Raw genomic sequence first — 13995 nt, forward strand, 5'->3', positions numbered from 1 at the left:
TTGCAAGAGCAGCCTTAGTTGTGCCATGTGCTGTTTCTGAATGCTTGAGTTTGAAAACCTCAGTATGACTTGAAATAGGTATTTTGCTTCCATCTTCTGCTTATGGGGCATGGCTTTTTCAGTTGCGATGTATGACGAGTATGGGCTGTGCTTTGGATATTGTGTTCTTCTGCTGTTTAAATTAATGCTATTTTGTGTTTCAGTTGTATGATACTGTGTTGACGCTCAGGAAGAATTGAGTAACGCAAGTCCTCAGTGTTACAAAATCTATCTTTGCTTTTCAGTTTTGAAAACAGAGGAAATGAAGCCATAAATTTAAAGGGCAATCAGAAGGAAAGTACAACTCTTCCTGCACTGCTGACGGTATGATTTTTATTTACTAATTTTTATTTACTAATTTTTAATTGAGCTGAAGTATGTCACATCTGCTTGTGCCATTTTTCCAGTTTTCTGGTGCTGGATTTATGTATTGTGGTGCAGCACCCAGTTACTATATTCTGGGCTAAGGTCCACACTGTGCTAGGTATTACTACACATGCAGAAGACACACAGACTTTCCTGGCTTCAGGTTCTTGAAGGAAATTTCATGCCTGTAGTCAGATTAAAGAAGTGGGAATCTAGTGCTAAGTCAATATGCAGTCAGCGAGCTGAAGAAAGAAGCCATGTATTTTTATCAAGTGATAGTTTCAAGCATTCTCCTAAAGTACCGTTTCTGTGTAACTTAAGTATACTTAACCAGCAAGGGCTTGTCTGAAGTTTCACTGGTTGCCAACCAAAGCAGCATGAGATCTTTCTGCTGAAACACATATGCATGTTTGCTGTTGTTCTTCACCAGTGATTCAGGTTAATCATGTTTGTCTTGTCCTTTAAGCATTTCACTGCAAAAAGGAGTCGTGGTTTTATGGAGTTAAGGCTTTCTCCTGTAAGTTGTTTGATATCATGTGATGGCTGTCTGTAAAGCTGTGTTCGGATTTAGTCAAAAATCGTAAGTAGTTACATTCAGGACAGGGCCTGGCAGTACAGCCTCCTTACAATTTTGTGACATCATGTCCTGCATGGAGCCATTTTGGCAATTCATTCATCAGGCGCTTTTGCTCAGTTATTTATTCCTTTTCCTAGAAGTTGTAGTTTAATGCAGGTAATATTGTGGAGGTCTCCTCCGTAAGGGCTTGATTGAGTCCATCAGACTTATGTGTGGATGTGGTAAGGCTTCTTAGCAGACTGAATCTGGTATTTCTGTCCTGTGTCGCATTTGTTAGTGCTGACTGCTAAGTATGTGGAGAAAGAATTGGTCGTTTTCCCTGTATGGCTTACAGGCTCTGTCTAGTCAGCTCTTCAGTATTTGGGGATATTTTGGTTGGGTTTTGCCAGAGGTGGCGCATTGCAGTTGCCTCTACACAGACCCAGCTTGATCTGACAGGGTTGTTAGCTCAAGTGCAATTCCATGTTGAATGTAGTTATTCTGCATCAAGCTGAGAAACAGCGCGGTGACGTTTGTTTGGAAGCCCAGTGGATTCAAGCTAGCCCGATTGGTACTGAACTCCTGGAGCATACCACTGCGTGCCTCCCTGTTATCATAAACAGTGGGCTAGTGACGTTATGGCTCGAGACACATGCAGAAAGGATCCTGATGAACCAGATGAGATTCTACTATAATAAAAGCAATTTTTCTGCAATTAAAAAAATTCTTATTTTTCTGTTAGTGAAAAACTCTGAAGCAGATTTACCTTTTGAAGAAGAAGGTTTTGATTGGGAAGGGAAATCATTTAGCATACATGCTGAATGTATGGGACGTGCTAAATGTATAGATCTTAAGGAAGAGCTTAAGAGGAAGTATGAAGAGAGCTAGGTTTCAAGGAACGAGCAGGATGCATAGGTGGAGCAAAGGGAAAATAGCAGGTTTAAGTGACCTAAGAGTATCTCCTTTCTTGCAAAAAACCGAAATCTCATTTGTTTTTTAATTAAAAAAACCCAAATTCAGAAACTTTCCTAATGAATTTAAGTTCATTGCAGTTAAATTTACTCAGAACTTGTTGTGCCAAGTGGCAAAAATTGGTGCCATTGCAAATGCTGTGCATTTTTGTTCCAAGTATCTGATCTGTTCTTTGTCTTGCCATTACAACTTCTTATTAAATTATATTGTCTTTACCTTCACCAGTCTAAAGCGTTACAACATGCATTACATTATGTTTGAAATAATGCCTTGTATTTGTATAGGTTTTATAAGAAAGGTACACTTTTCATACTGCTGTTTAAATGTATTGAGAGGTTTCTGTCTAACTTACCTCTCTCTTAAGCTGATAAAAAAAAAACTTCTGATATACTTTAATGAAATTACAAATAGAGTCAAAAGTGATTTAGAGAAAGCAGAGAAAGTGTTGTGTGTGGGTTTTTTTTCACCTACTAGTGCACCCCCTCCACTTTTTTTTTTTTTTAACTGAAGTATGTTCCTACTGTAAGTCCTACCATGTGGATGGTGACTAAAAGTTGATACTGTACTGTGTCTGTCAGTAAGTTAAAGATCTATCATGTTTCTGGTAGGCTTGCATGCTATGATTTTTGTATATTTATTGGTGGTCTCAGCAGGAGGTCAGAGGTGAAATAGTGGGGAAACTCGAAGTCTCTTTCTGGCTTAACAGTAAAGGTCAGCAGTAAAGATCAGACATTTAAATTGAATTGCCTGGGTGAGTTGAGCTGAGAAACATGCTGAGCTACTGTAGCTCTTTGGCTATTCTGAGGACTTCAGTTATCAATTCTGTACTTTATACCCACTTTTTTTTCCCCTGTGATGAAATGTTTAGCTCATGGAGGGAGGAGAAGATATTTTAATCTTCATGTTACAGAAAATTCAAGGTCTGTCTTTCTGGTCTATTTCTGGTCTATTTCTGCACTGAGGTGACTTTGTCAGTCACCATTTGATCACTCTCGCAAAAATATTAAAGAAATGTGTTTGCCGTGTCTATTAATTCACTGCCAGAAAGTACACTGTGGCCTGCTGCTGTTTTTCTACAGATTTTGTTTTGCTTCTGTTTCTTTGATTTAGAGCAGTAAACACTGTTCTTTCTGAGTAAATGCTCCATCTGAATGGCGTGAATGTTGAGCGCATGGCTCTGTGGATGTAAATAGTTTCTGAACGTCATGTTTAGTGTTCTAAGTGTCTGCATTGCATAGTGTCCAGTACATGTTAGTATATCATTAACTTCACTTTTAGTGCAACAAGGACTTTGTTTTTAAAAGGAATATTGCAACAGTGTTTCTTCCAAAAATATCTGCATACATCTCTAGCAGCTTCTGGTAATGTTCTTAAAACTGTGGCTTACTGCTGAAATATAGATATAGACGACCTCCGTGCAGCAGCTGCTAATTGAGCTAACACTACTGCTGGAGAATGACTTATTAGTACAGTATTGAAGAAATCACACAAAACATTGTTGGATATGCTTGTGCTGCAAATTTAACTTGAGCCTCCTGCCTGTATTACCGTACTGTAGCTGTAGCAACGGTGATTGATGCTTGGGTTAGCTTAAAGAATAGTGAATGGTTTAGGTCCCAGGCTTGCACTGTCCCTGATTCTCTGCTCAGCTGATGCTTTGCAGTGATAAGGTAGGCAAAATCATTTGCCTGCTGATTATCCCTGGGTAATTCTTCCCAGCAGAGTGCATGGAAGAAAAAATACATGCTATTATAACCGATTCGGAAAGAGTTCTTGAGCATCCCAGCACAAGAACTGCAGTATGAGCTCTGTGAGGCAAGGGTGGAAGTTTGAGAAAGGAGGTACAAATACACTATACAAAATATATACTTCAGACTTCAATATTTCAATAACATAAAATATTTTGTAAAGTCACCCCTATGCTCAAGCCTGGGTGCTGGTCACCTAGATTAACCAGAGACGTAGTCTCAACCTCCAAAGAAAACATGAGGACAGAAAGTGCTGCAAAGGTTCTCTAGTCCACTCCTTTGCCCCAAGGTGAGATCACTGTATCTCTGTCATAGTTAAAGGAAGTTTGTCTAACTTGTTCTTAAAGACCTCCAGGGATGGAGATCTCTAAGATGTCTGCACCTTCATCAGACAACTGTTCCACCAGTTTCATAATCTTTATAATTAGCAAGTCCTTTTTTTAACATCTATTCTCAAAATTCCTTGCTGCAAATTAAAGCTTTTCCTAATTGTCCTGTGACAAGTACTACTGTGTTCTGTGAGCATGGAGAAGAGATTATTCCGTAGCCCTACTTTCTCACATTAATTTCATTTCCAGGTAACATAAGGATGGCTGTAGACATAGTATTAAAATTCGATGACAAGGAGTGAAATTATGTGAGAAGATGGAGCCAGAAAATCCTTCTTGGAGGTGCAACAATAGGACAAGAGGCAATGGATGCAAGTTGGAACATGAGAAACTCCAATTAGCTATAAGGATTTTTCATTTTCACTTTCCTTTTCCCATAAGGGTGGTCAAAGATTGGAACAGAATGGCCAAAGAAGCTGTGGAATCCTCATCCTTGGAGATAATCAAAACATGACTGAACGAGGCCCTGCTCTAATTGGAGCTACTTTGAGCAGGAGGTTAGACATGACCTCCTCAGATTCCTTCCAACCTAATTTATTCTGTGATTCAGTATCCTATCAGTTTTGGACCAGTGTGTGAATTCACATCTGTTTTAAAAAGTGTTCCAAGAACTTAGTAAAAATATATGACTGTCCTTTGAGAACGTCCCTAATTCTGACTTTATTGTTAATCCTAACAATAGTTCTACAAAAGGTTGGAAATCAAAATTATGCGTAGCGTCTTGGGTAACTAGACACTTTTCTGTAGTATGGTTTTATTTCATACTGGCTTTATGTAGATTGCCTAGGTAATGTCTTCTCTGCCTTTGTGTGAATGCTTCCTGAACGCCTCTGTTTTAGTCCTAATAGTTAGAAATCAGAGAGGGATTCTTTGACTTTTGGGAGTTAAGGGAGACAGAATATTAACTGCCAACCATGAATTTTAAAAGATGGAGAGTTACTTTTAAAAACTGTTTCTGTTGCTTCCCAAAACAGTGAATCCAAGACAAAACCAAAATGTTTTTTGGCATTTGAATATTTAAGGTTTATCTTCTGGAATTCAAAACCAAATCTCTATCTCTTTAGACATTCTTTTAAATGGAATTTTATAGGGGAGTACATAGAATCTTCTGTTTTCCCAGGACACTTTGTTAAATTAATGGTAAAGCTGGAAGAGCTGACTTTGGTAAGACATTTCAGGATCATCCTTTCTAAAATCCTGGTAAATTTCTTGGTCATATTCAAGATTTTAGAAAGGATGATCCTGAAATTTGTTTCTGCTACTTCAGTTCTGAAAAGAAGGGATCTCGAGCAGCAAACTTCGTTTCAGGATGGATGGAAAACAAATGTGCAAAACCTTGCCGAGTCCAGCACAGAAAACCATCAAGAAGACAGATGAGAAGCAGAAGCATGGCATCAGAAGATATAGTCTGCTGGTAGAATATAACCACGAGAGGAAATCGCATCTTCTCGTGCCGTTCCCGGTGTGCCACCTGCTTGGGTATGCTTTGTGTGTAGAAAAGGTGAATTTCACCTTTATTTTATAATTTGTTTTCACATGTCAAGGATTATTCAATTAAAACAGAATAAAAATCATTTCATGTTCACTGAAACATATTCATTAAAAGGCAATGGAAAAGTAATATTAGGAGGATTTAGAAGAAAGAGTATAAAAAAGAAGGGCAATTTAATTCTTTTCTCTCTGGTTCTCATACTAGATCTAGCAGTATTAAAGAATCTTTCACATATTGAGAAATGAGTACCAATTCTTAATCTTTAATCAGAGCTTTACAGTAATAGCAGGAGAAAATTCAGAAGGGAGAAATTTTGGAGCAGCTGTTCACATTACTTACACAGAACTTTTACTATAGAAGTGACTTAGAAGAAACGTAATTTCAAATTGTACCTCCTTTGTCTGTTTCCTTTCACTTAAGGTCTTCATCCTCATCACCTTGCTTTTGGTTCCCTCCCCTGCCTCCCTTGTCAGGGGAAGATGAGCCTGGCTATTCCTCCAGCTTTGGTGCTCACTCTAGGTGAACACTAGTTTCAGAGCATGCTTGTTTCATCTCTTCTTTGTGTGTTTATAGCATTTGGCAGATGAAATCTGTGTTGAGGACTCCTAAGTGTTTAAGAATTCAAATGAATAAACAAATTTTAGAAGACCCAGTGCTGAGCTTTCAACAAAGGCCACTATGTTTCAAAATGTTAAGTAGTCATTGAATTTAAATAGGTGTATTTAAACAATGCAAAACTGATATAGTTCAACCAAAAATCTCTTCCTGTTGTTTAACCTTTACTCCTGATTAGGAAGATGCCATGATTTCATTAGTTCTCTAATTACTGTTGTCATCTGGTGTTGTCATGACCTGATCTATTTTTCATGTCAAAACAAGCAGAGGGAGCAGGACCTGGAAGGAAAACTTCGCAGTATAAAAAAGCCAAAAGATTTAGAGGTTCAAAGCATTGGTTATTTGTGGAGATACAGAACTCACCTTTAATTAAAAAGGAAAAAAAAACTGTTAATCTTTGTTTTCTTTCTCCAGTTATTTAAAAGCTGTTAAAACGAAACAGTTTGTGAAAATGGTGGTGATCCCTGCATCATCCCCTTCACCACTATGACTCCCATCTTGAACGCTTCGACAGCTTGTTTTTTAAATCCATCTTTCTCGTGGACACCAGCAGCTGTGCACTCTTAGGAGTTCTCTGCTAATCATGTATTTCACTATCTGATAGTACTTTTTCCTGAATTTTTCTTAATCTAAAGACAGGGGTTTTTTTAAGCCAAATCCTGTTTCTAATCTATGTCCTATTATTAGATTATTATTTTTTAATCAGCTTTTCGCAAGGAAATAAAGACTTTCAGTATGTCTTGTCTGCAGTTGTTTGAGAATGCCTAGCTGCTTTTCCTTATGCTGGTTGAAAAAACAATAGCTTATTTCATGTGAGCATTTAGTGTGCCTCAGTGTGTCCCACTCATTGTAAAACAAGTGGGAGACTGCATCAAAGATACTTTGCCTTTGCAGAGAAGGGAAATTTGCTGAAAATCGTACAGTAGCTACACGTTGTGGGACTGTACCAATCTGCCAGCAGCTCAAGCTATTTTGGGGTGGATTTTGTTCAACATGCAAAATGTACATACCGTATAGCTGTTCAAAATTCATTAGACTAAAATTCGATGTGATGCTCATAAATTGTTAAATGAAATGCAGGTGTCTTAGCTATGTCGAAAGGTCAAAGCTAAGGCTAGGAACTTTGTTAATCTTCCAGTATTTGAAGTAGAGATGCTTGAGTGTGCTACTTTGTATACCCAACACCTACTTTAATGAAAAATTCTTAAATTATTTTATACGCTAGTGAATGGAAATTCTGGAGTGATGCTGTGACCATTTCTCAAAGGAGGAAATTGAAATGTTGAGGTTAAATGACTTGTCAAAGGTCCCTGGTATGAGTCAATAAGAATCCTAAAATCCTGATGGCAGTCTTTCCTGTCTCACAACAGTACTTCTAATAAGACATATTGGTTAAAATGTACAAGAATATCTATTCAATATACAGAATGTTCTTCATCAACAGCTTCCAGTGTAGTAAAACAAATAGTCTGTGTGAGATCTTCATGTCTTGTCCAGAATTTCTGCTCCATAATGAGTATTCGTTCATGGTGAGTGAAATCTGAAATGTCTCACTGCTGTGGCTGGAAGCTAATTCTTTGTTCATGGAGATCTATGTTTAATGCTGTTAATGTTTTCATTTCATTCACTTGTTAGGACAGTAAAAGAGATTGTATTCTTGGCAGATTGACATAAACCCTGCCAAATTAGAACCTCTGGCAATTTGAACTTTTGCCACTCTGTTGCTGACAGAAGGCAACTACCAGAGCTGTTCTTTACAGCTTGTATTAAATACTGGGCAGACCTGGCAAAGCAGTCCCTTCTCGGGGCCACCGGAGCTGTTCACACCAGCAGCAAGCCCTCTGCCTGATTGCATATGTAGAATTAGGTTTTTGGGTGTATGTCTGCATTACAGTCAGAAGTGGATTACATTGTGGAAAACATACCTAGTCTACTGTTCAATAAATTAGCTCAGATAGCAATCACTCTTGAGACATGACATCATGCGCTGGTCATCCAAGTCCATGCTGCCAATGCTTCTCTGCAGTGGTTATTCAAGTAAGGTGAGACCACCCCACCGCACAATAGATGCAACTTCAGTTGTTATTGTCATCTCTTCAGTCACCTGATTTAAGTCATAATCTTGTTTTATGCTCTGCTGAGTTTCCCCTCTGCACTACCCTGGCTGGCTGTGGGGTCACGGGATCGCTGAGTAATTCCAGTTGGAAGGGACCCCGGGATGTCATCCAGTCCAACCTGCTGCTGAAAGTAGGCTCAGTCATGAGGTCAAAGCAGTTTACTCAAGGCTTGCCCAGGAAAGTTTTGACTAACAAATTGCTAAAGAAATAGAAGCTAATTCTAACAGCTTTATGAAGCACGTCAGAAGCAGGAAACCTCATAAAGAATGGGAAAGGGAAGGCAAAGGAGAAGGTTGATGACAGTCCACATATCAAAGGAACACTCTGGAAAGACAAAACCATGACAGGAAAGCTTAATTCTCTCTTTACGTCGGTAAGGATCTTAAAGGAGATCTGGGAGTCTTTCACACAGGAGCTATTGTTTATGTGTGGTAAGTCTGAGAAACTGTTCAGGCTTGTTCAGGCTGCTGTGACACTGGAAGAGATTTTTTTTTTAATGATGAGATGAAGCATAACTAATACCAGGATCAGCAGTACTCCTCCGGTGCTGTAAATATCAGACTGCTCAAGTACTGAGCTGCACAGATGCAGCCTCTCTGTCAAGATGAGCTAAAGCCCTGACTATGGAAAACTGTGAGATATACTGGGGAAGGAATCACTTTACATACACGTACACCCTGCTCCCTTTGCTTTTTACAGACACATACACCCTTTTTTCCAAAGCATTTGCTGGTGGCTTCCCTCAGAGACAATCTCAGAGAAAAGCATGGGAAATAGTAAGTGCAAGTTATCTTGATATTGCCTTGTGCAATTGCTTTTGGACTGCTACATTCTTCAGCACTTGTGCCTGAAGGCTCCTGCTCTGTTAAAGGCTTACTGGATTTACAGATCATGTGCTTTAGTCTCATTTATTTGAATATGTCATTTTCTTAAAATACATCCTTTAAAATCTGGAGCAAGAACAGAGTTTTTTGTTGTTGTTGTTTGTTTCTCTAATGCCTAAAGAATGATTTAAACTGTGGGTTTGGGGTATTATGTACAAATGATAAAACACCAATAGCTGAGGCTATTTTCTACAGCAAAAACAAAGTGGAGCACTGGGGAAAATCTAAATGGAGAGTAGGATGGATTGTATTCAAGGGAGGAAAGAAGAATTTGCATAGTTTCTGTGTTGGAACTTAGTAGCCACATGTATCTGAAAGTAAGCACAGTGTAAATGTTCTTCAGGGCTTTTTTATGCAAGACACTATGGTTAAAGGTAGGGAAGGACCCTTTCATATTAAAACTTCTTCTTTTGATTTACCAAAAGTTAAGTAAGGAAAGGAAGATTAAAGAGGAAGGAAAGACCGAATAGATTGGTGTTTCTGGGAACAGAGACTACAAAACAGCTTTTCATGCGGAACATGAATTATGCTTGTAAATAGGAAGCACAGTCTTTACGGGCTTTCTGTCTCAGAGCTGCCGTGGAAGAATATCACATGTAGAGATTTAGCTGTGATTGAAGTCCCAGTTCCTAATAGGGGGGAAAAAAACAAACACACACTAGTTACAGAGTATAAATCTGTTAATAAAAAAAGAAATGGAGGAATGAAGATGAGATGATATTAAACTGTTAAACTGAACATAATATTTTCTTTTGTCATTAATGCATTTAGCTGTTAAATTCATAGGTATTGCAGTAATTAATGTATCCTATAGTAATTAATATAGATGTCTATCATCTAGAATAGCTATACTTACAGAGAATATAATAAGGTTTCTTTGCACTTTCCTGCACTGAAATATTCTTTGAAAGCTACAGCTGACAAATTTATATGAATGATATTAACCACAGAAGGGAGAAATACCGTTCTTCCCTTAAAGTTGAATCAGAAACTAGTGTTATACAATGATGAGATATTAATCAAAGTGAGGGAAAAATTATGACAGTAGAACTTTGTGAGGTTGATTACAGTATATCATTACAATATCATATATTCATACATTATCAAACTTTAGGAATTAAATTTTCCTCTTGTTTTTATTTTATATTTCTTTACATAAAGTAGTTTCTACAAGATGAACTTAATTGTTCAAGGTATTCATCCTAGGTTTGCATGCTACCTGTGTAGTTTGTCTAATGCTAAAGGTACTAGCAAAATGGTACTCCTGTAAGCTGCACTGGCTTCTGATTCATTTCCAGGGATAGGTTTGGGTAGAGTAGATTTGTAAAAGGGTGAATCCTTGCATATTACAAGGATGACTACATCCATTTGTGATACCTCTGCAATTGATTAGTGCAGTATGTGGGGAAGCAGATGAGATTTGTTGCAGGTGAGATGAAGAACGGCTAGAGTATAGGACTTAGAACACCTTCAGAAGTGCACTAGATGTTTAACATGGTTGTTACAAGTTAAGCCCCTTATCTGAAGGAAAAAAGTACAGGTTGTATGCATTACTGAAGCACAAATTAGTGCCATTCTATTTCTATCCTCGCACATACAATTCCATTTGCAACACAGCTGAGGAAGAAAAGTATGCCACCAATCTAATCACTTAATATCAAGCAGTTGCATCTACATCTTTAGTCTTCAAGCAATATTTTACCACCTTTTTCATACAAAAAGACCACCGTCCCAATATTGCTAAGTATTGTTTGCCTATTTTTAGGAAAATGGTGTTCCCCCAAAATACAAAAGGTGTTTGTTAACACGCTCTTTTCATCATTAGCATGAACCTTACATGGACTGCTAACATAAAATGTGCAGTAGGCTTATTTGTTGCTTGAAACAAATATATCTTCGAAGTGAGATAAGATTAATGACCTAGTGGAAGTAGCAACTTGCTGCTTGGATAGGATGGATAGGCATTATCCAGTTTAGAACAGTTACAGTTACTCTTACAGTTACTCTTACTCAAAGATATTGTTGACACAACCACAATTTTTTGCAGGACCTTTTATTCATGTTCTCCCTTACCACTCCTGTTGAGCAGAATTTATTTCATCTAAGAAAAGGTGGGCTAATTTTACTCTGTTTTAATAAATTGTTTTGAAACAGGGATTGAAATGACAAGTATAGTAATATAAAGATAACCTAGGCCACTATGGATATGGCACCCAATATGAAGGGTGAGGATGGAGAAGACTTTGGGGGGGGGGGGGCAGGGAGAGTCTCCAGAAAATTTGGGCCCAGCAGAAAAAGCATTTACAGATTATGAAGCAAAAAAAAAAAAAGATTTTTAATATGTGCTCTTCGTGAAGCCAGATAGTGAAATTGCATCATCTTTTTGATCAGGTGGGTTTGGCAGAAGTAGCATGGGCCTGGACAGTAGCTCTTGGATGTGTAAGAGAAGCTTAAGCCAAGGAAATTCAAGGGTGTGAACTGATGAGGACTAGAACTTGCTTTGCCCATGTGGGTAGATGCTTAGCTGAGTTGAAGGAAGAAGTGAACAGGTGATTTAAAGAAGGTGAAGCCCTGCCTTAGAATTAGTTGTTTTCAGAGTGGGCTATAAACAGCTGATACAGAGTTCAGAAGGTCTTGGGTAGAGGGGAAGTAACATGTAGGACTTCAACTCTATGGCACACTTTGCAGTTGGGACATGGTGGCAGACTGCAAATGGATGTGAAAACAGTTTTGCAATTACCTATGGAGTTGAAGGAAAGCTAGCCAAGGGGGCAACGTGGGGTTGCTAGGGACTGTGGTTAAGACTAATCTTTGGCATGTGAATTTAGTTCTTTTATCCAAATTCTTTTCTTGTTTTCTTTGTTTTATTTTATTTTATTTTATTTTATCGAAAGGTGCAGGTTGTCGTACACTTAAGGCTATGTTATATTTGTGTCTTGCTGCAGCGTATCCGTATATTTTGCAAGGTGTAAACTGTATTCATCTTGCAAGCATGTGTAGATTTGTTCTGTGAATCTGGGCTTTTTGAGCAGGTTAGAGTCTGAAATACTTTATGGTACGCCTGAGCTGGTCCCAGAGTATAACCTGAAAGAACAACAGCATAGGTCAGTCTGTCAGTTTGTGAAATTCCTTCTACTTGCTCAGTGCACAGCAGGGCCAGAGAGTGTCCTCCTTGCAGACGAGTGATAGCTAACTCCAAACTGAAAAGTTGAAAGTCTGAGGTACAATAAATGAATCAACTGTCTCTGTGCTTACACGCCAGTGTACTATTTCCCTGGTATGATCTTTCAAGAAAGAACTGTTCAAAGTGACTGGAATTTTTTTTCTTAAGTTCTGGTTTAGGCCTGATGTCCTAATCTCCTTGTGGCTGGACATACGTGTGAATAAATAATATTGAATGTGTCCTTGTGTTAAATAAGAAAGAGAAACCCTTCTGCTTGCCTGTAATACCCTTCTGTGAAAATTTGCTCCTTGCTTCCTCCGTTTTTTTCCTACAAGCTGAACTGATTGTTGTTCTCCTATCCTACAATGCTTTACTTCCACAGCAGCTGCTTAGTAAATCTTCTAGCCTATGTTTGTTTTTTTGTAAAATAGGGACCTTTTTAATACATAAGGGCAGGTTCCTGTTTCAAAGAGGAGAAGAGAGTACAGGAGTTTGATGAAAACTCCTGAAAGTGTTCCTCTAAACTACAGATCTACAGAAAGGAATGCAATGCACAGGAGCAAATTAAGGAGTTTTGGAACACATGAAAACGACACTCACGTTCTTTATCTACTTGTTGTATTTATTTTAGGTTTGTCAAAATGAGGAGAAGAACCATTCCACGGAAGAACTTAGCAATTCTGAAATCCATGAAGAGTTAAAAAAGGCTAATAGCCTTCCTAGTTTGACACCTGGAACCAAAACAGCAGATAAAGACAAGCAACCCAGAGAAGGCTTTTTTCAGTTTCTTGGAAGCTTATTTAATATTGCATCAAAATCTTCTTTGGTAGAATCTAAACCATCTACCTTCCAAAATGAACCCAGCAGATATGAAAAGGATTTACACAACAGAATTATGCTTCCAGAGGATAGGCATCCAAAGAATCTGAAAATTGAAGAGCCTATCTGTTCTACAGCTGGAATAAAAGAGGGTTCTGTAAATAAAGATGACACCATCTTAAGCAACATTGAGAAAGATACCTCACAGGATCTACAAGGAGGCTGGAAACGATCTGCAGATGTGCTAAAGTAAGTTTTATAATTTAATATTAAATATGTTGATGTTTGTGTGTGTGTGCAGAGCTAGGGTGACTGAGTTCTGCTGAGTATATGGCAGATGACTGTCATCTCTAAGAGTGATCTGTGATGTCACTGACTTGGCCTTGTGGAAAACTCTAGTAGTGACTACCTTAACGAAATATCAAGAAGCCAACTGCAACAAATACAATTTTAATGAAGTTTTTCTAGAACTCTCCTGACAATGGATAGGGCTGGTATAGGTCCCTTTTAAGTGTTAAGAAAGGAAAGATATGACATTCAGAAATACATCCACTATTGTAGATCTATGAAAAAAGTACAAAGAGAGTTTAATTCCTTCCATATTGTGGGCTAAATAAAGGTCAGAATGTTTGACTGCCTTTTTATCTCATTAGTTCTGTATTTTTACTTCTGCAAATAAGGATTCTGCATTTTTAAATCATCTTTCATGGTTCATTTGACTCAGTGATTTTTGCTTCTGTATTTTGTTTCTCTTTGTTCTTTGGGCTTTTTTTGTCATCTAAAGCCTAAATGTGGTACATCCTTGACAGTTCTGTAATATTTCCAAAAAACATTT

The 13995-nt window shown here is 38.1% G+C and overlaps 1 protein-coding gene across 7 annotated transcripts in view; it reads left to right on the forward strand.

Annotated features, from left to right (window-relative positions):
* The window catches only part of CRYBG3 (crystallin beta-gamma domain containing 3), a 96987-nt gene that overhangs the window by 15591 nt on the left and 67401 nt on the right, over nucleotides 1–13995 (forward strand). For 6 of the 7 annotated variants that reach the window (XR_003259173.2, XR_010392120.1, XM_026100146.2 and 3 more), the window contains exons 2-3: nucleotides 285–363; nucleotides 12973–13409. Coding sequence is in view for 5 of the 7 variants with exons in the window: in XM_026100146.2 (XP_025955931.2) it covers nucleotides 285–363; nucleotides 12973–13409 (516 nt within the window). In the remaining 2 variants the exon portion in view is untranslated. Of the gene's footprint in view, nucleotides 1–284; nucleotides 364–5378; nucleotides 5550–12972; nucleotides 13410–13995 lie in introns of those variants that run through there. The other variant, XM_064522443.1, reaches the window with a different exon arrangement.

Source organism: Dromaius novaehollandiae, chromosome 1 (genome assembly GCF_036370855.1).
Source record: "Dromaius novaehollandiae isolate bDroNov1 chromosome 1, bDroNov1.hap1, whole genome shotgun sequence".
NCBI lineage: Eukaryota > Metazoa > Chordata > Aves > Casuariiformes > Dromaiidae > Dromaius > Dromaius novaehollandiae.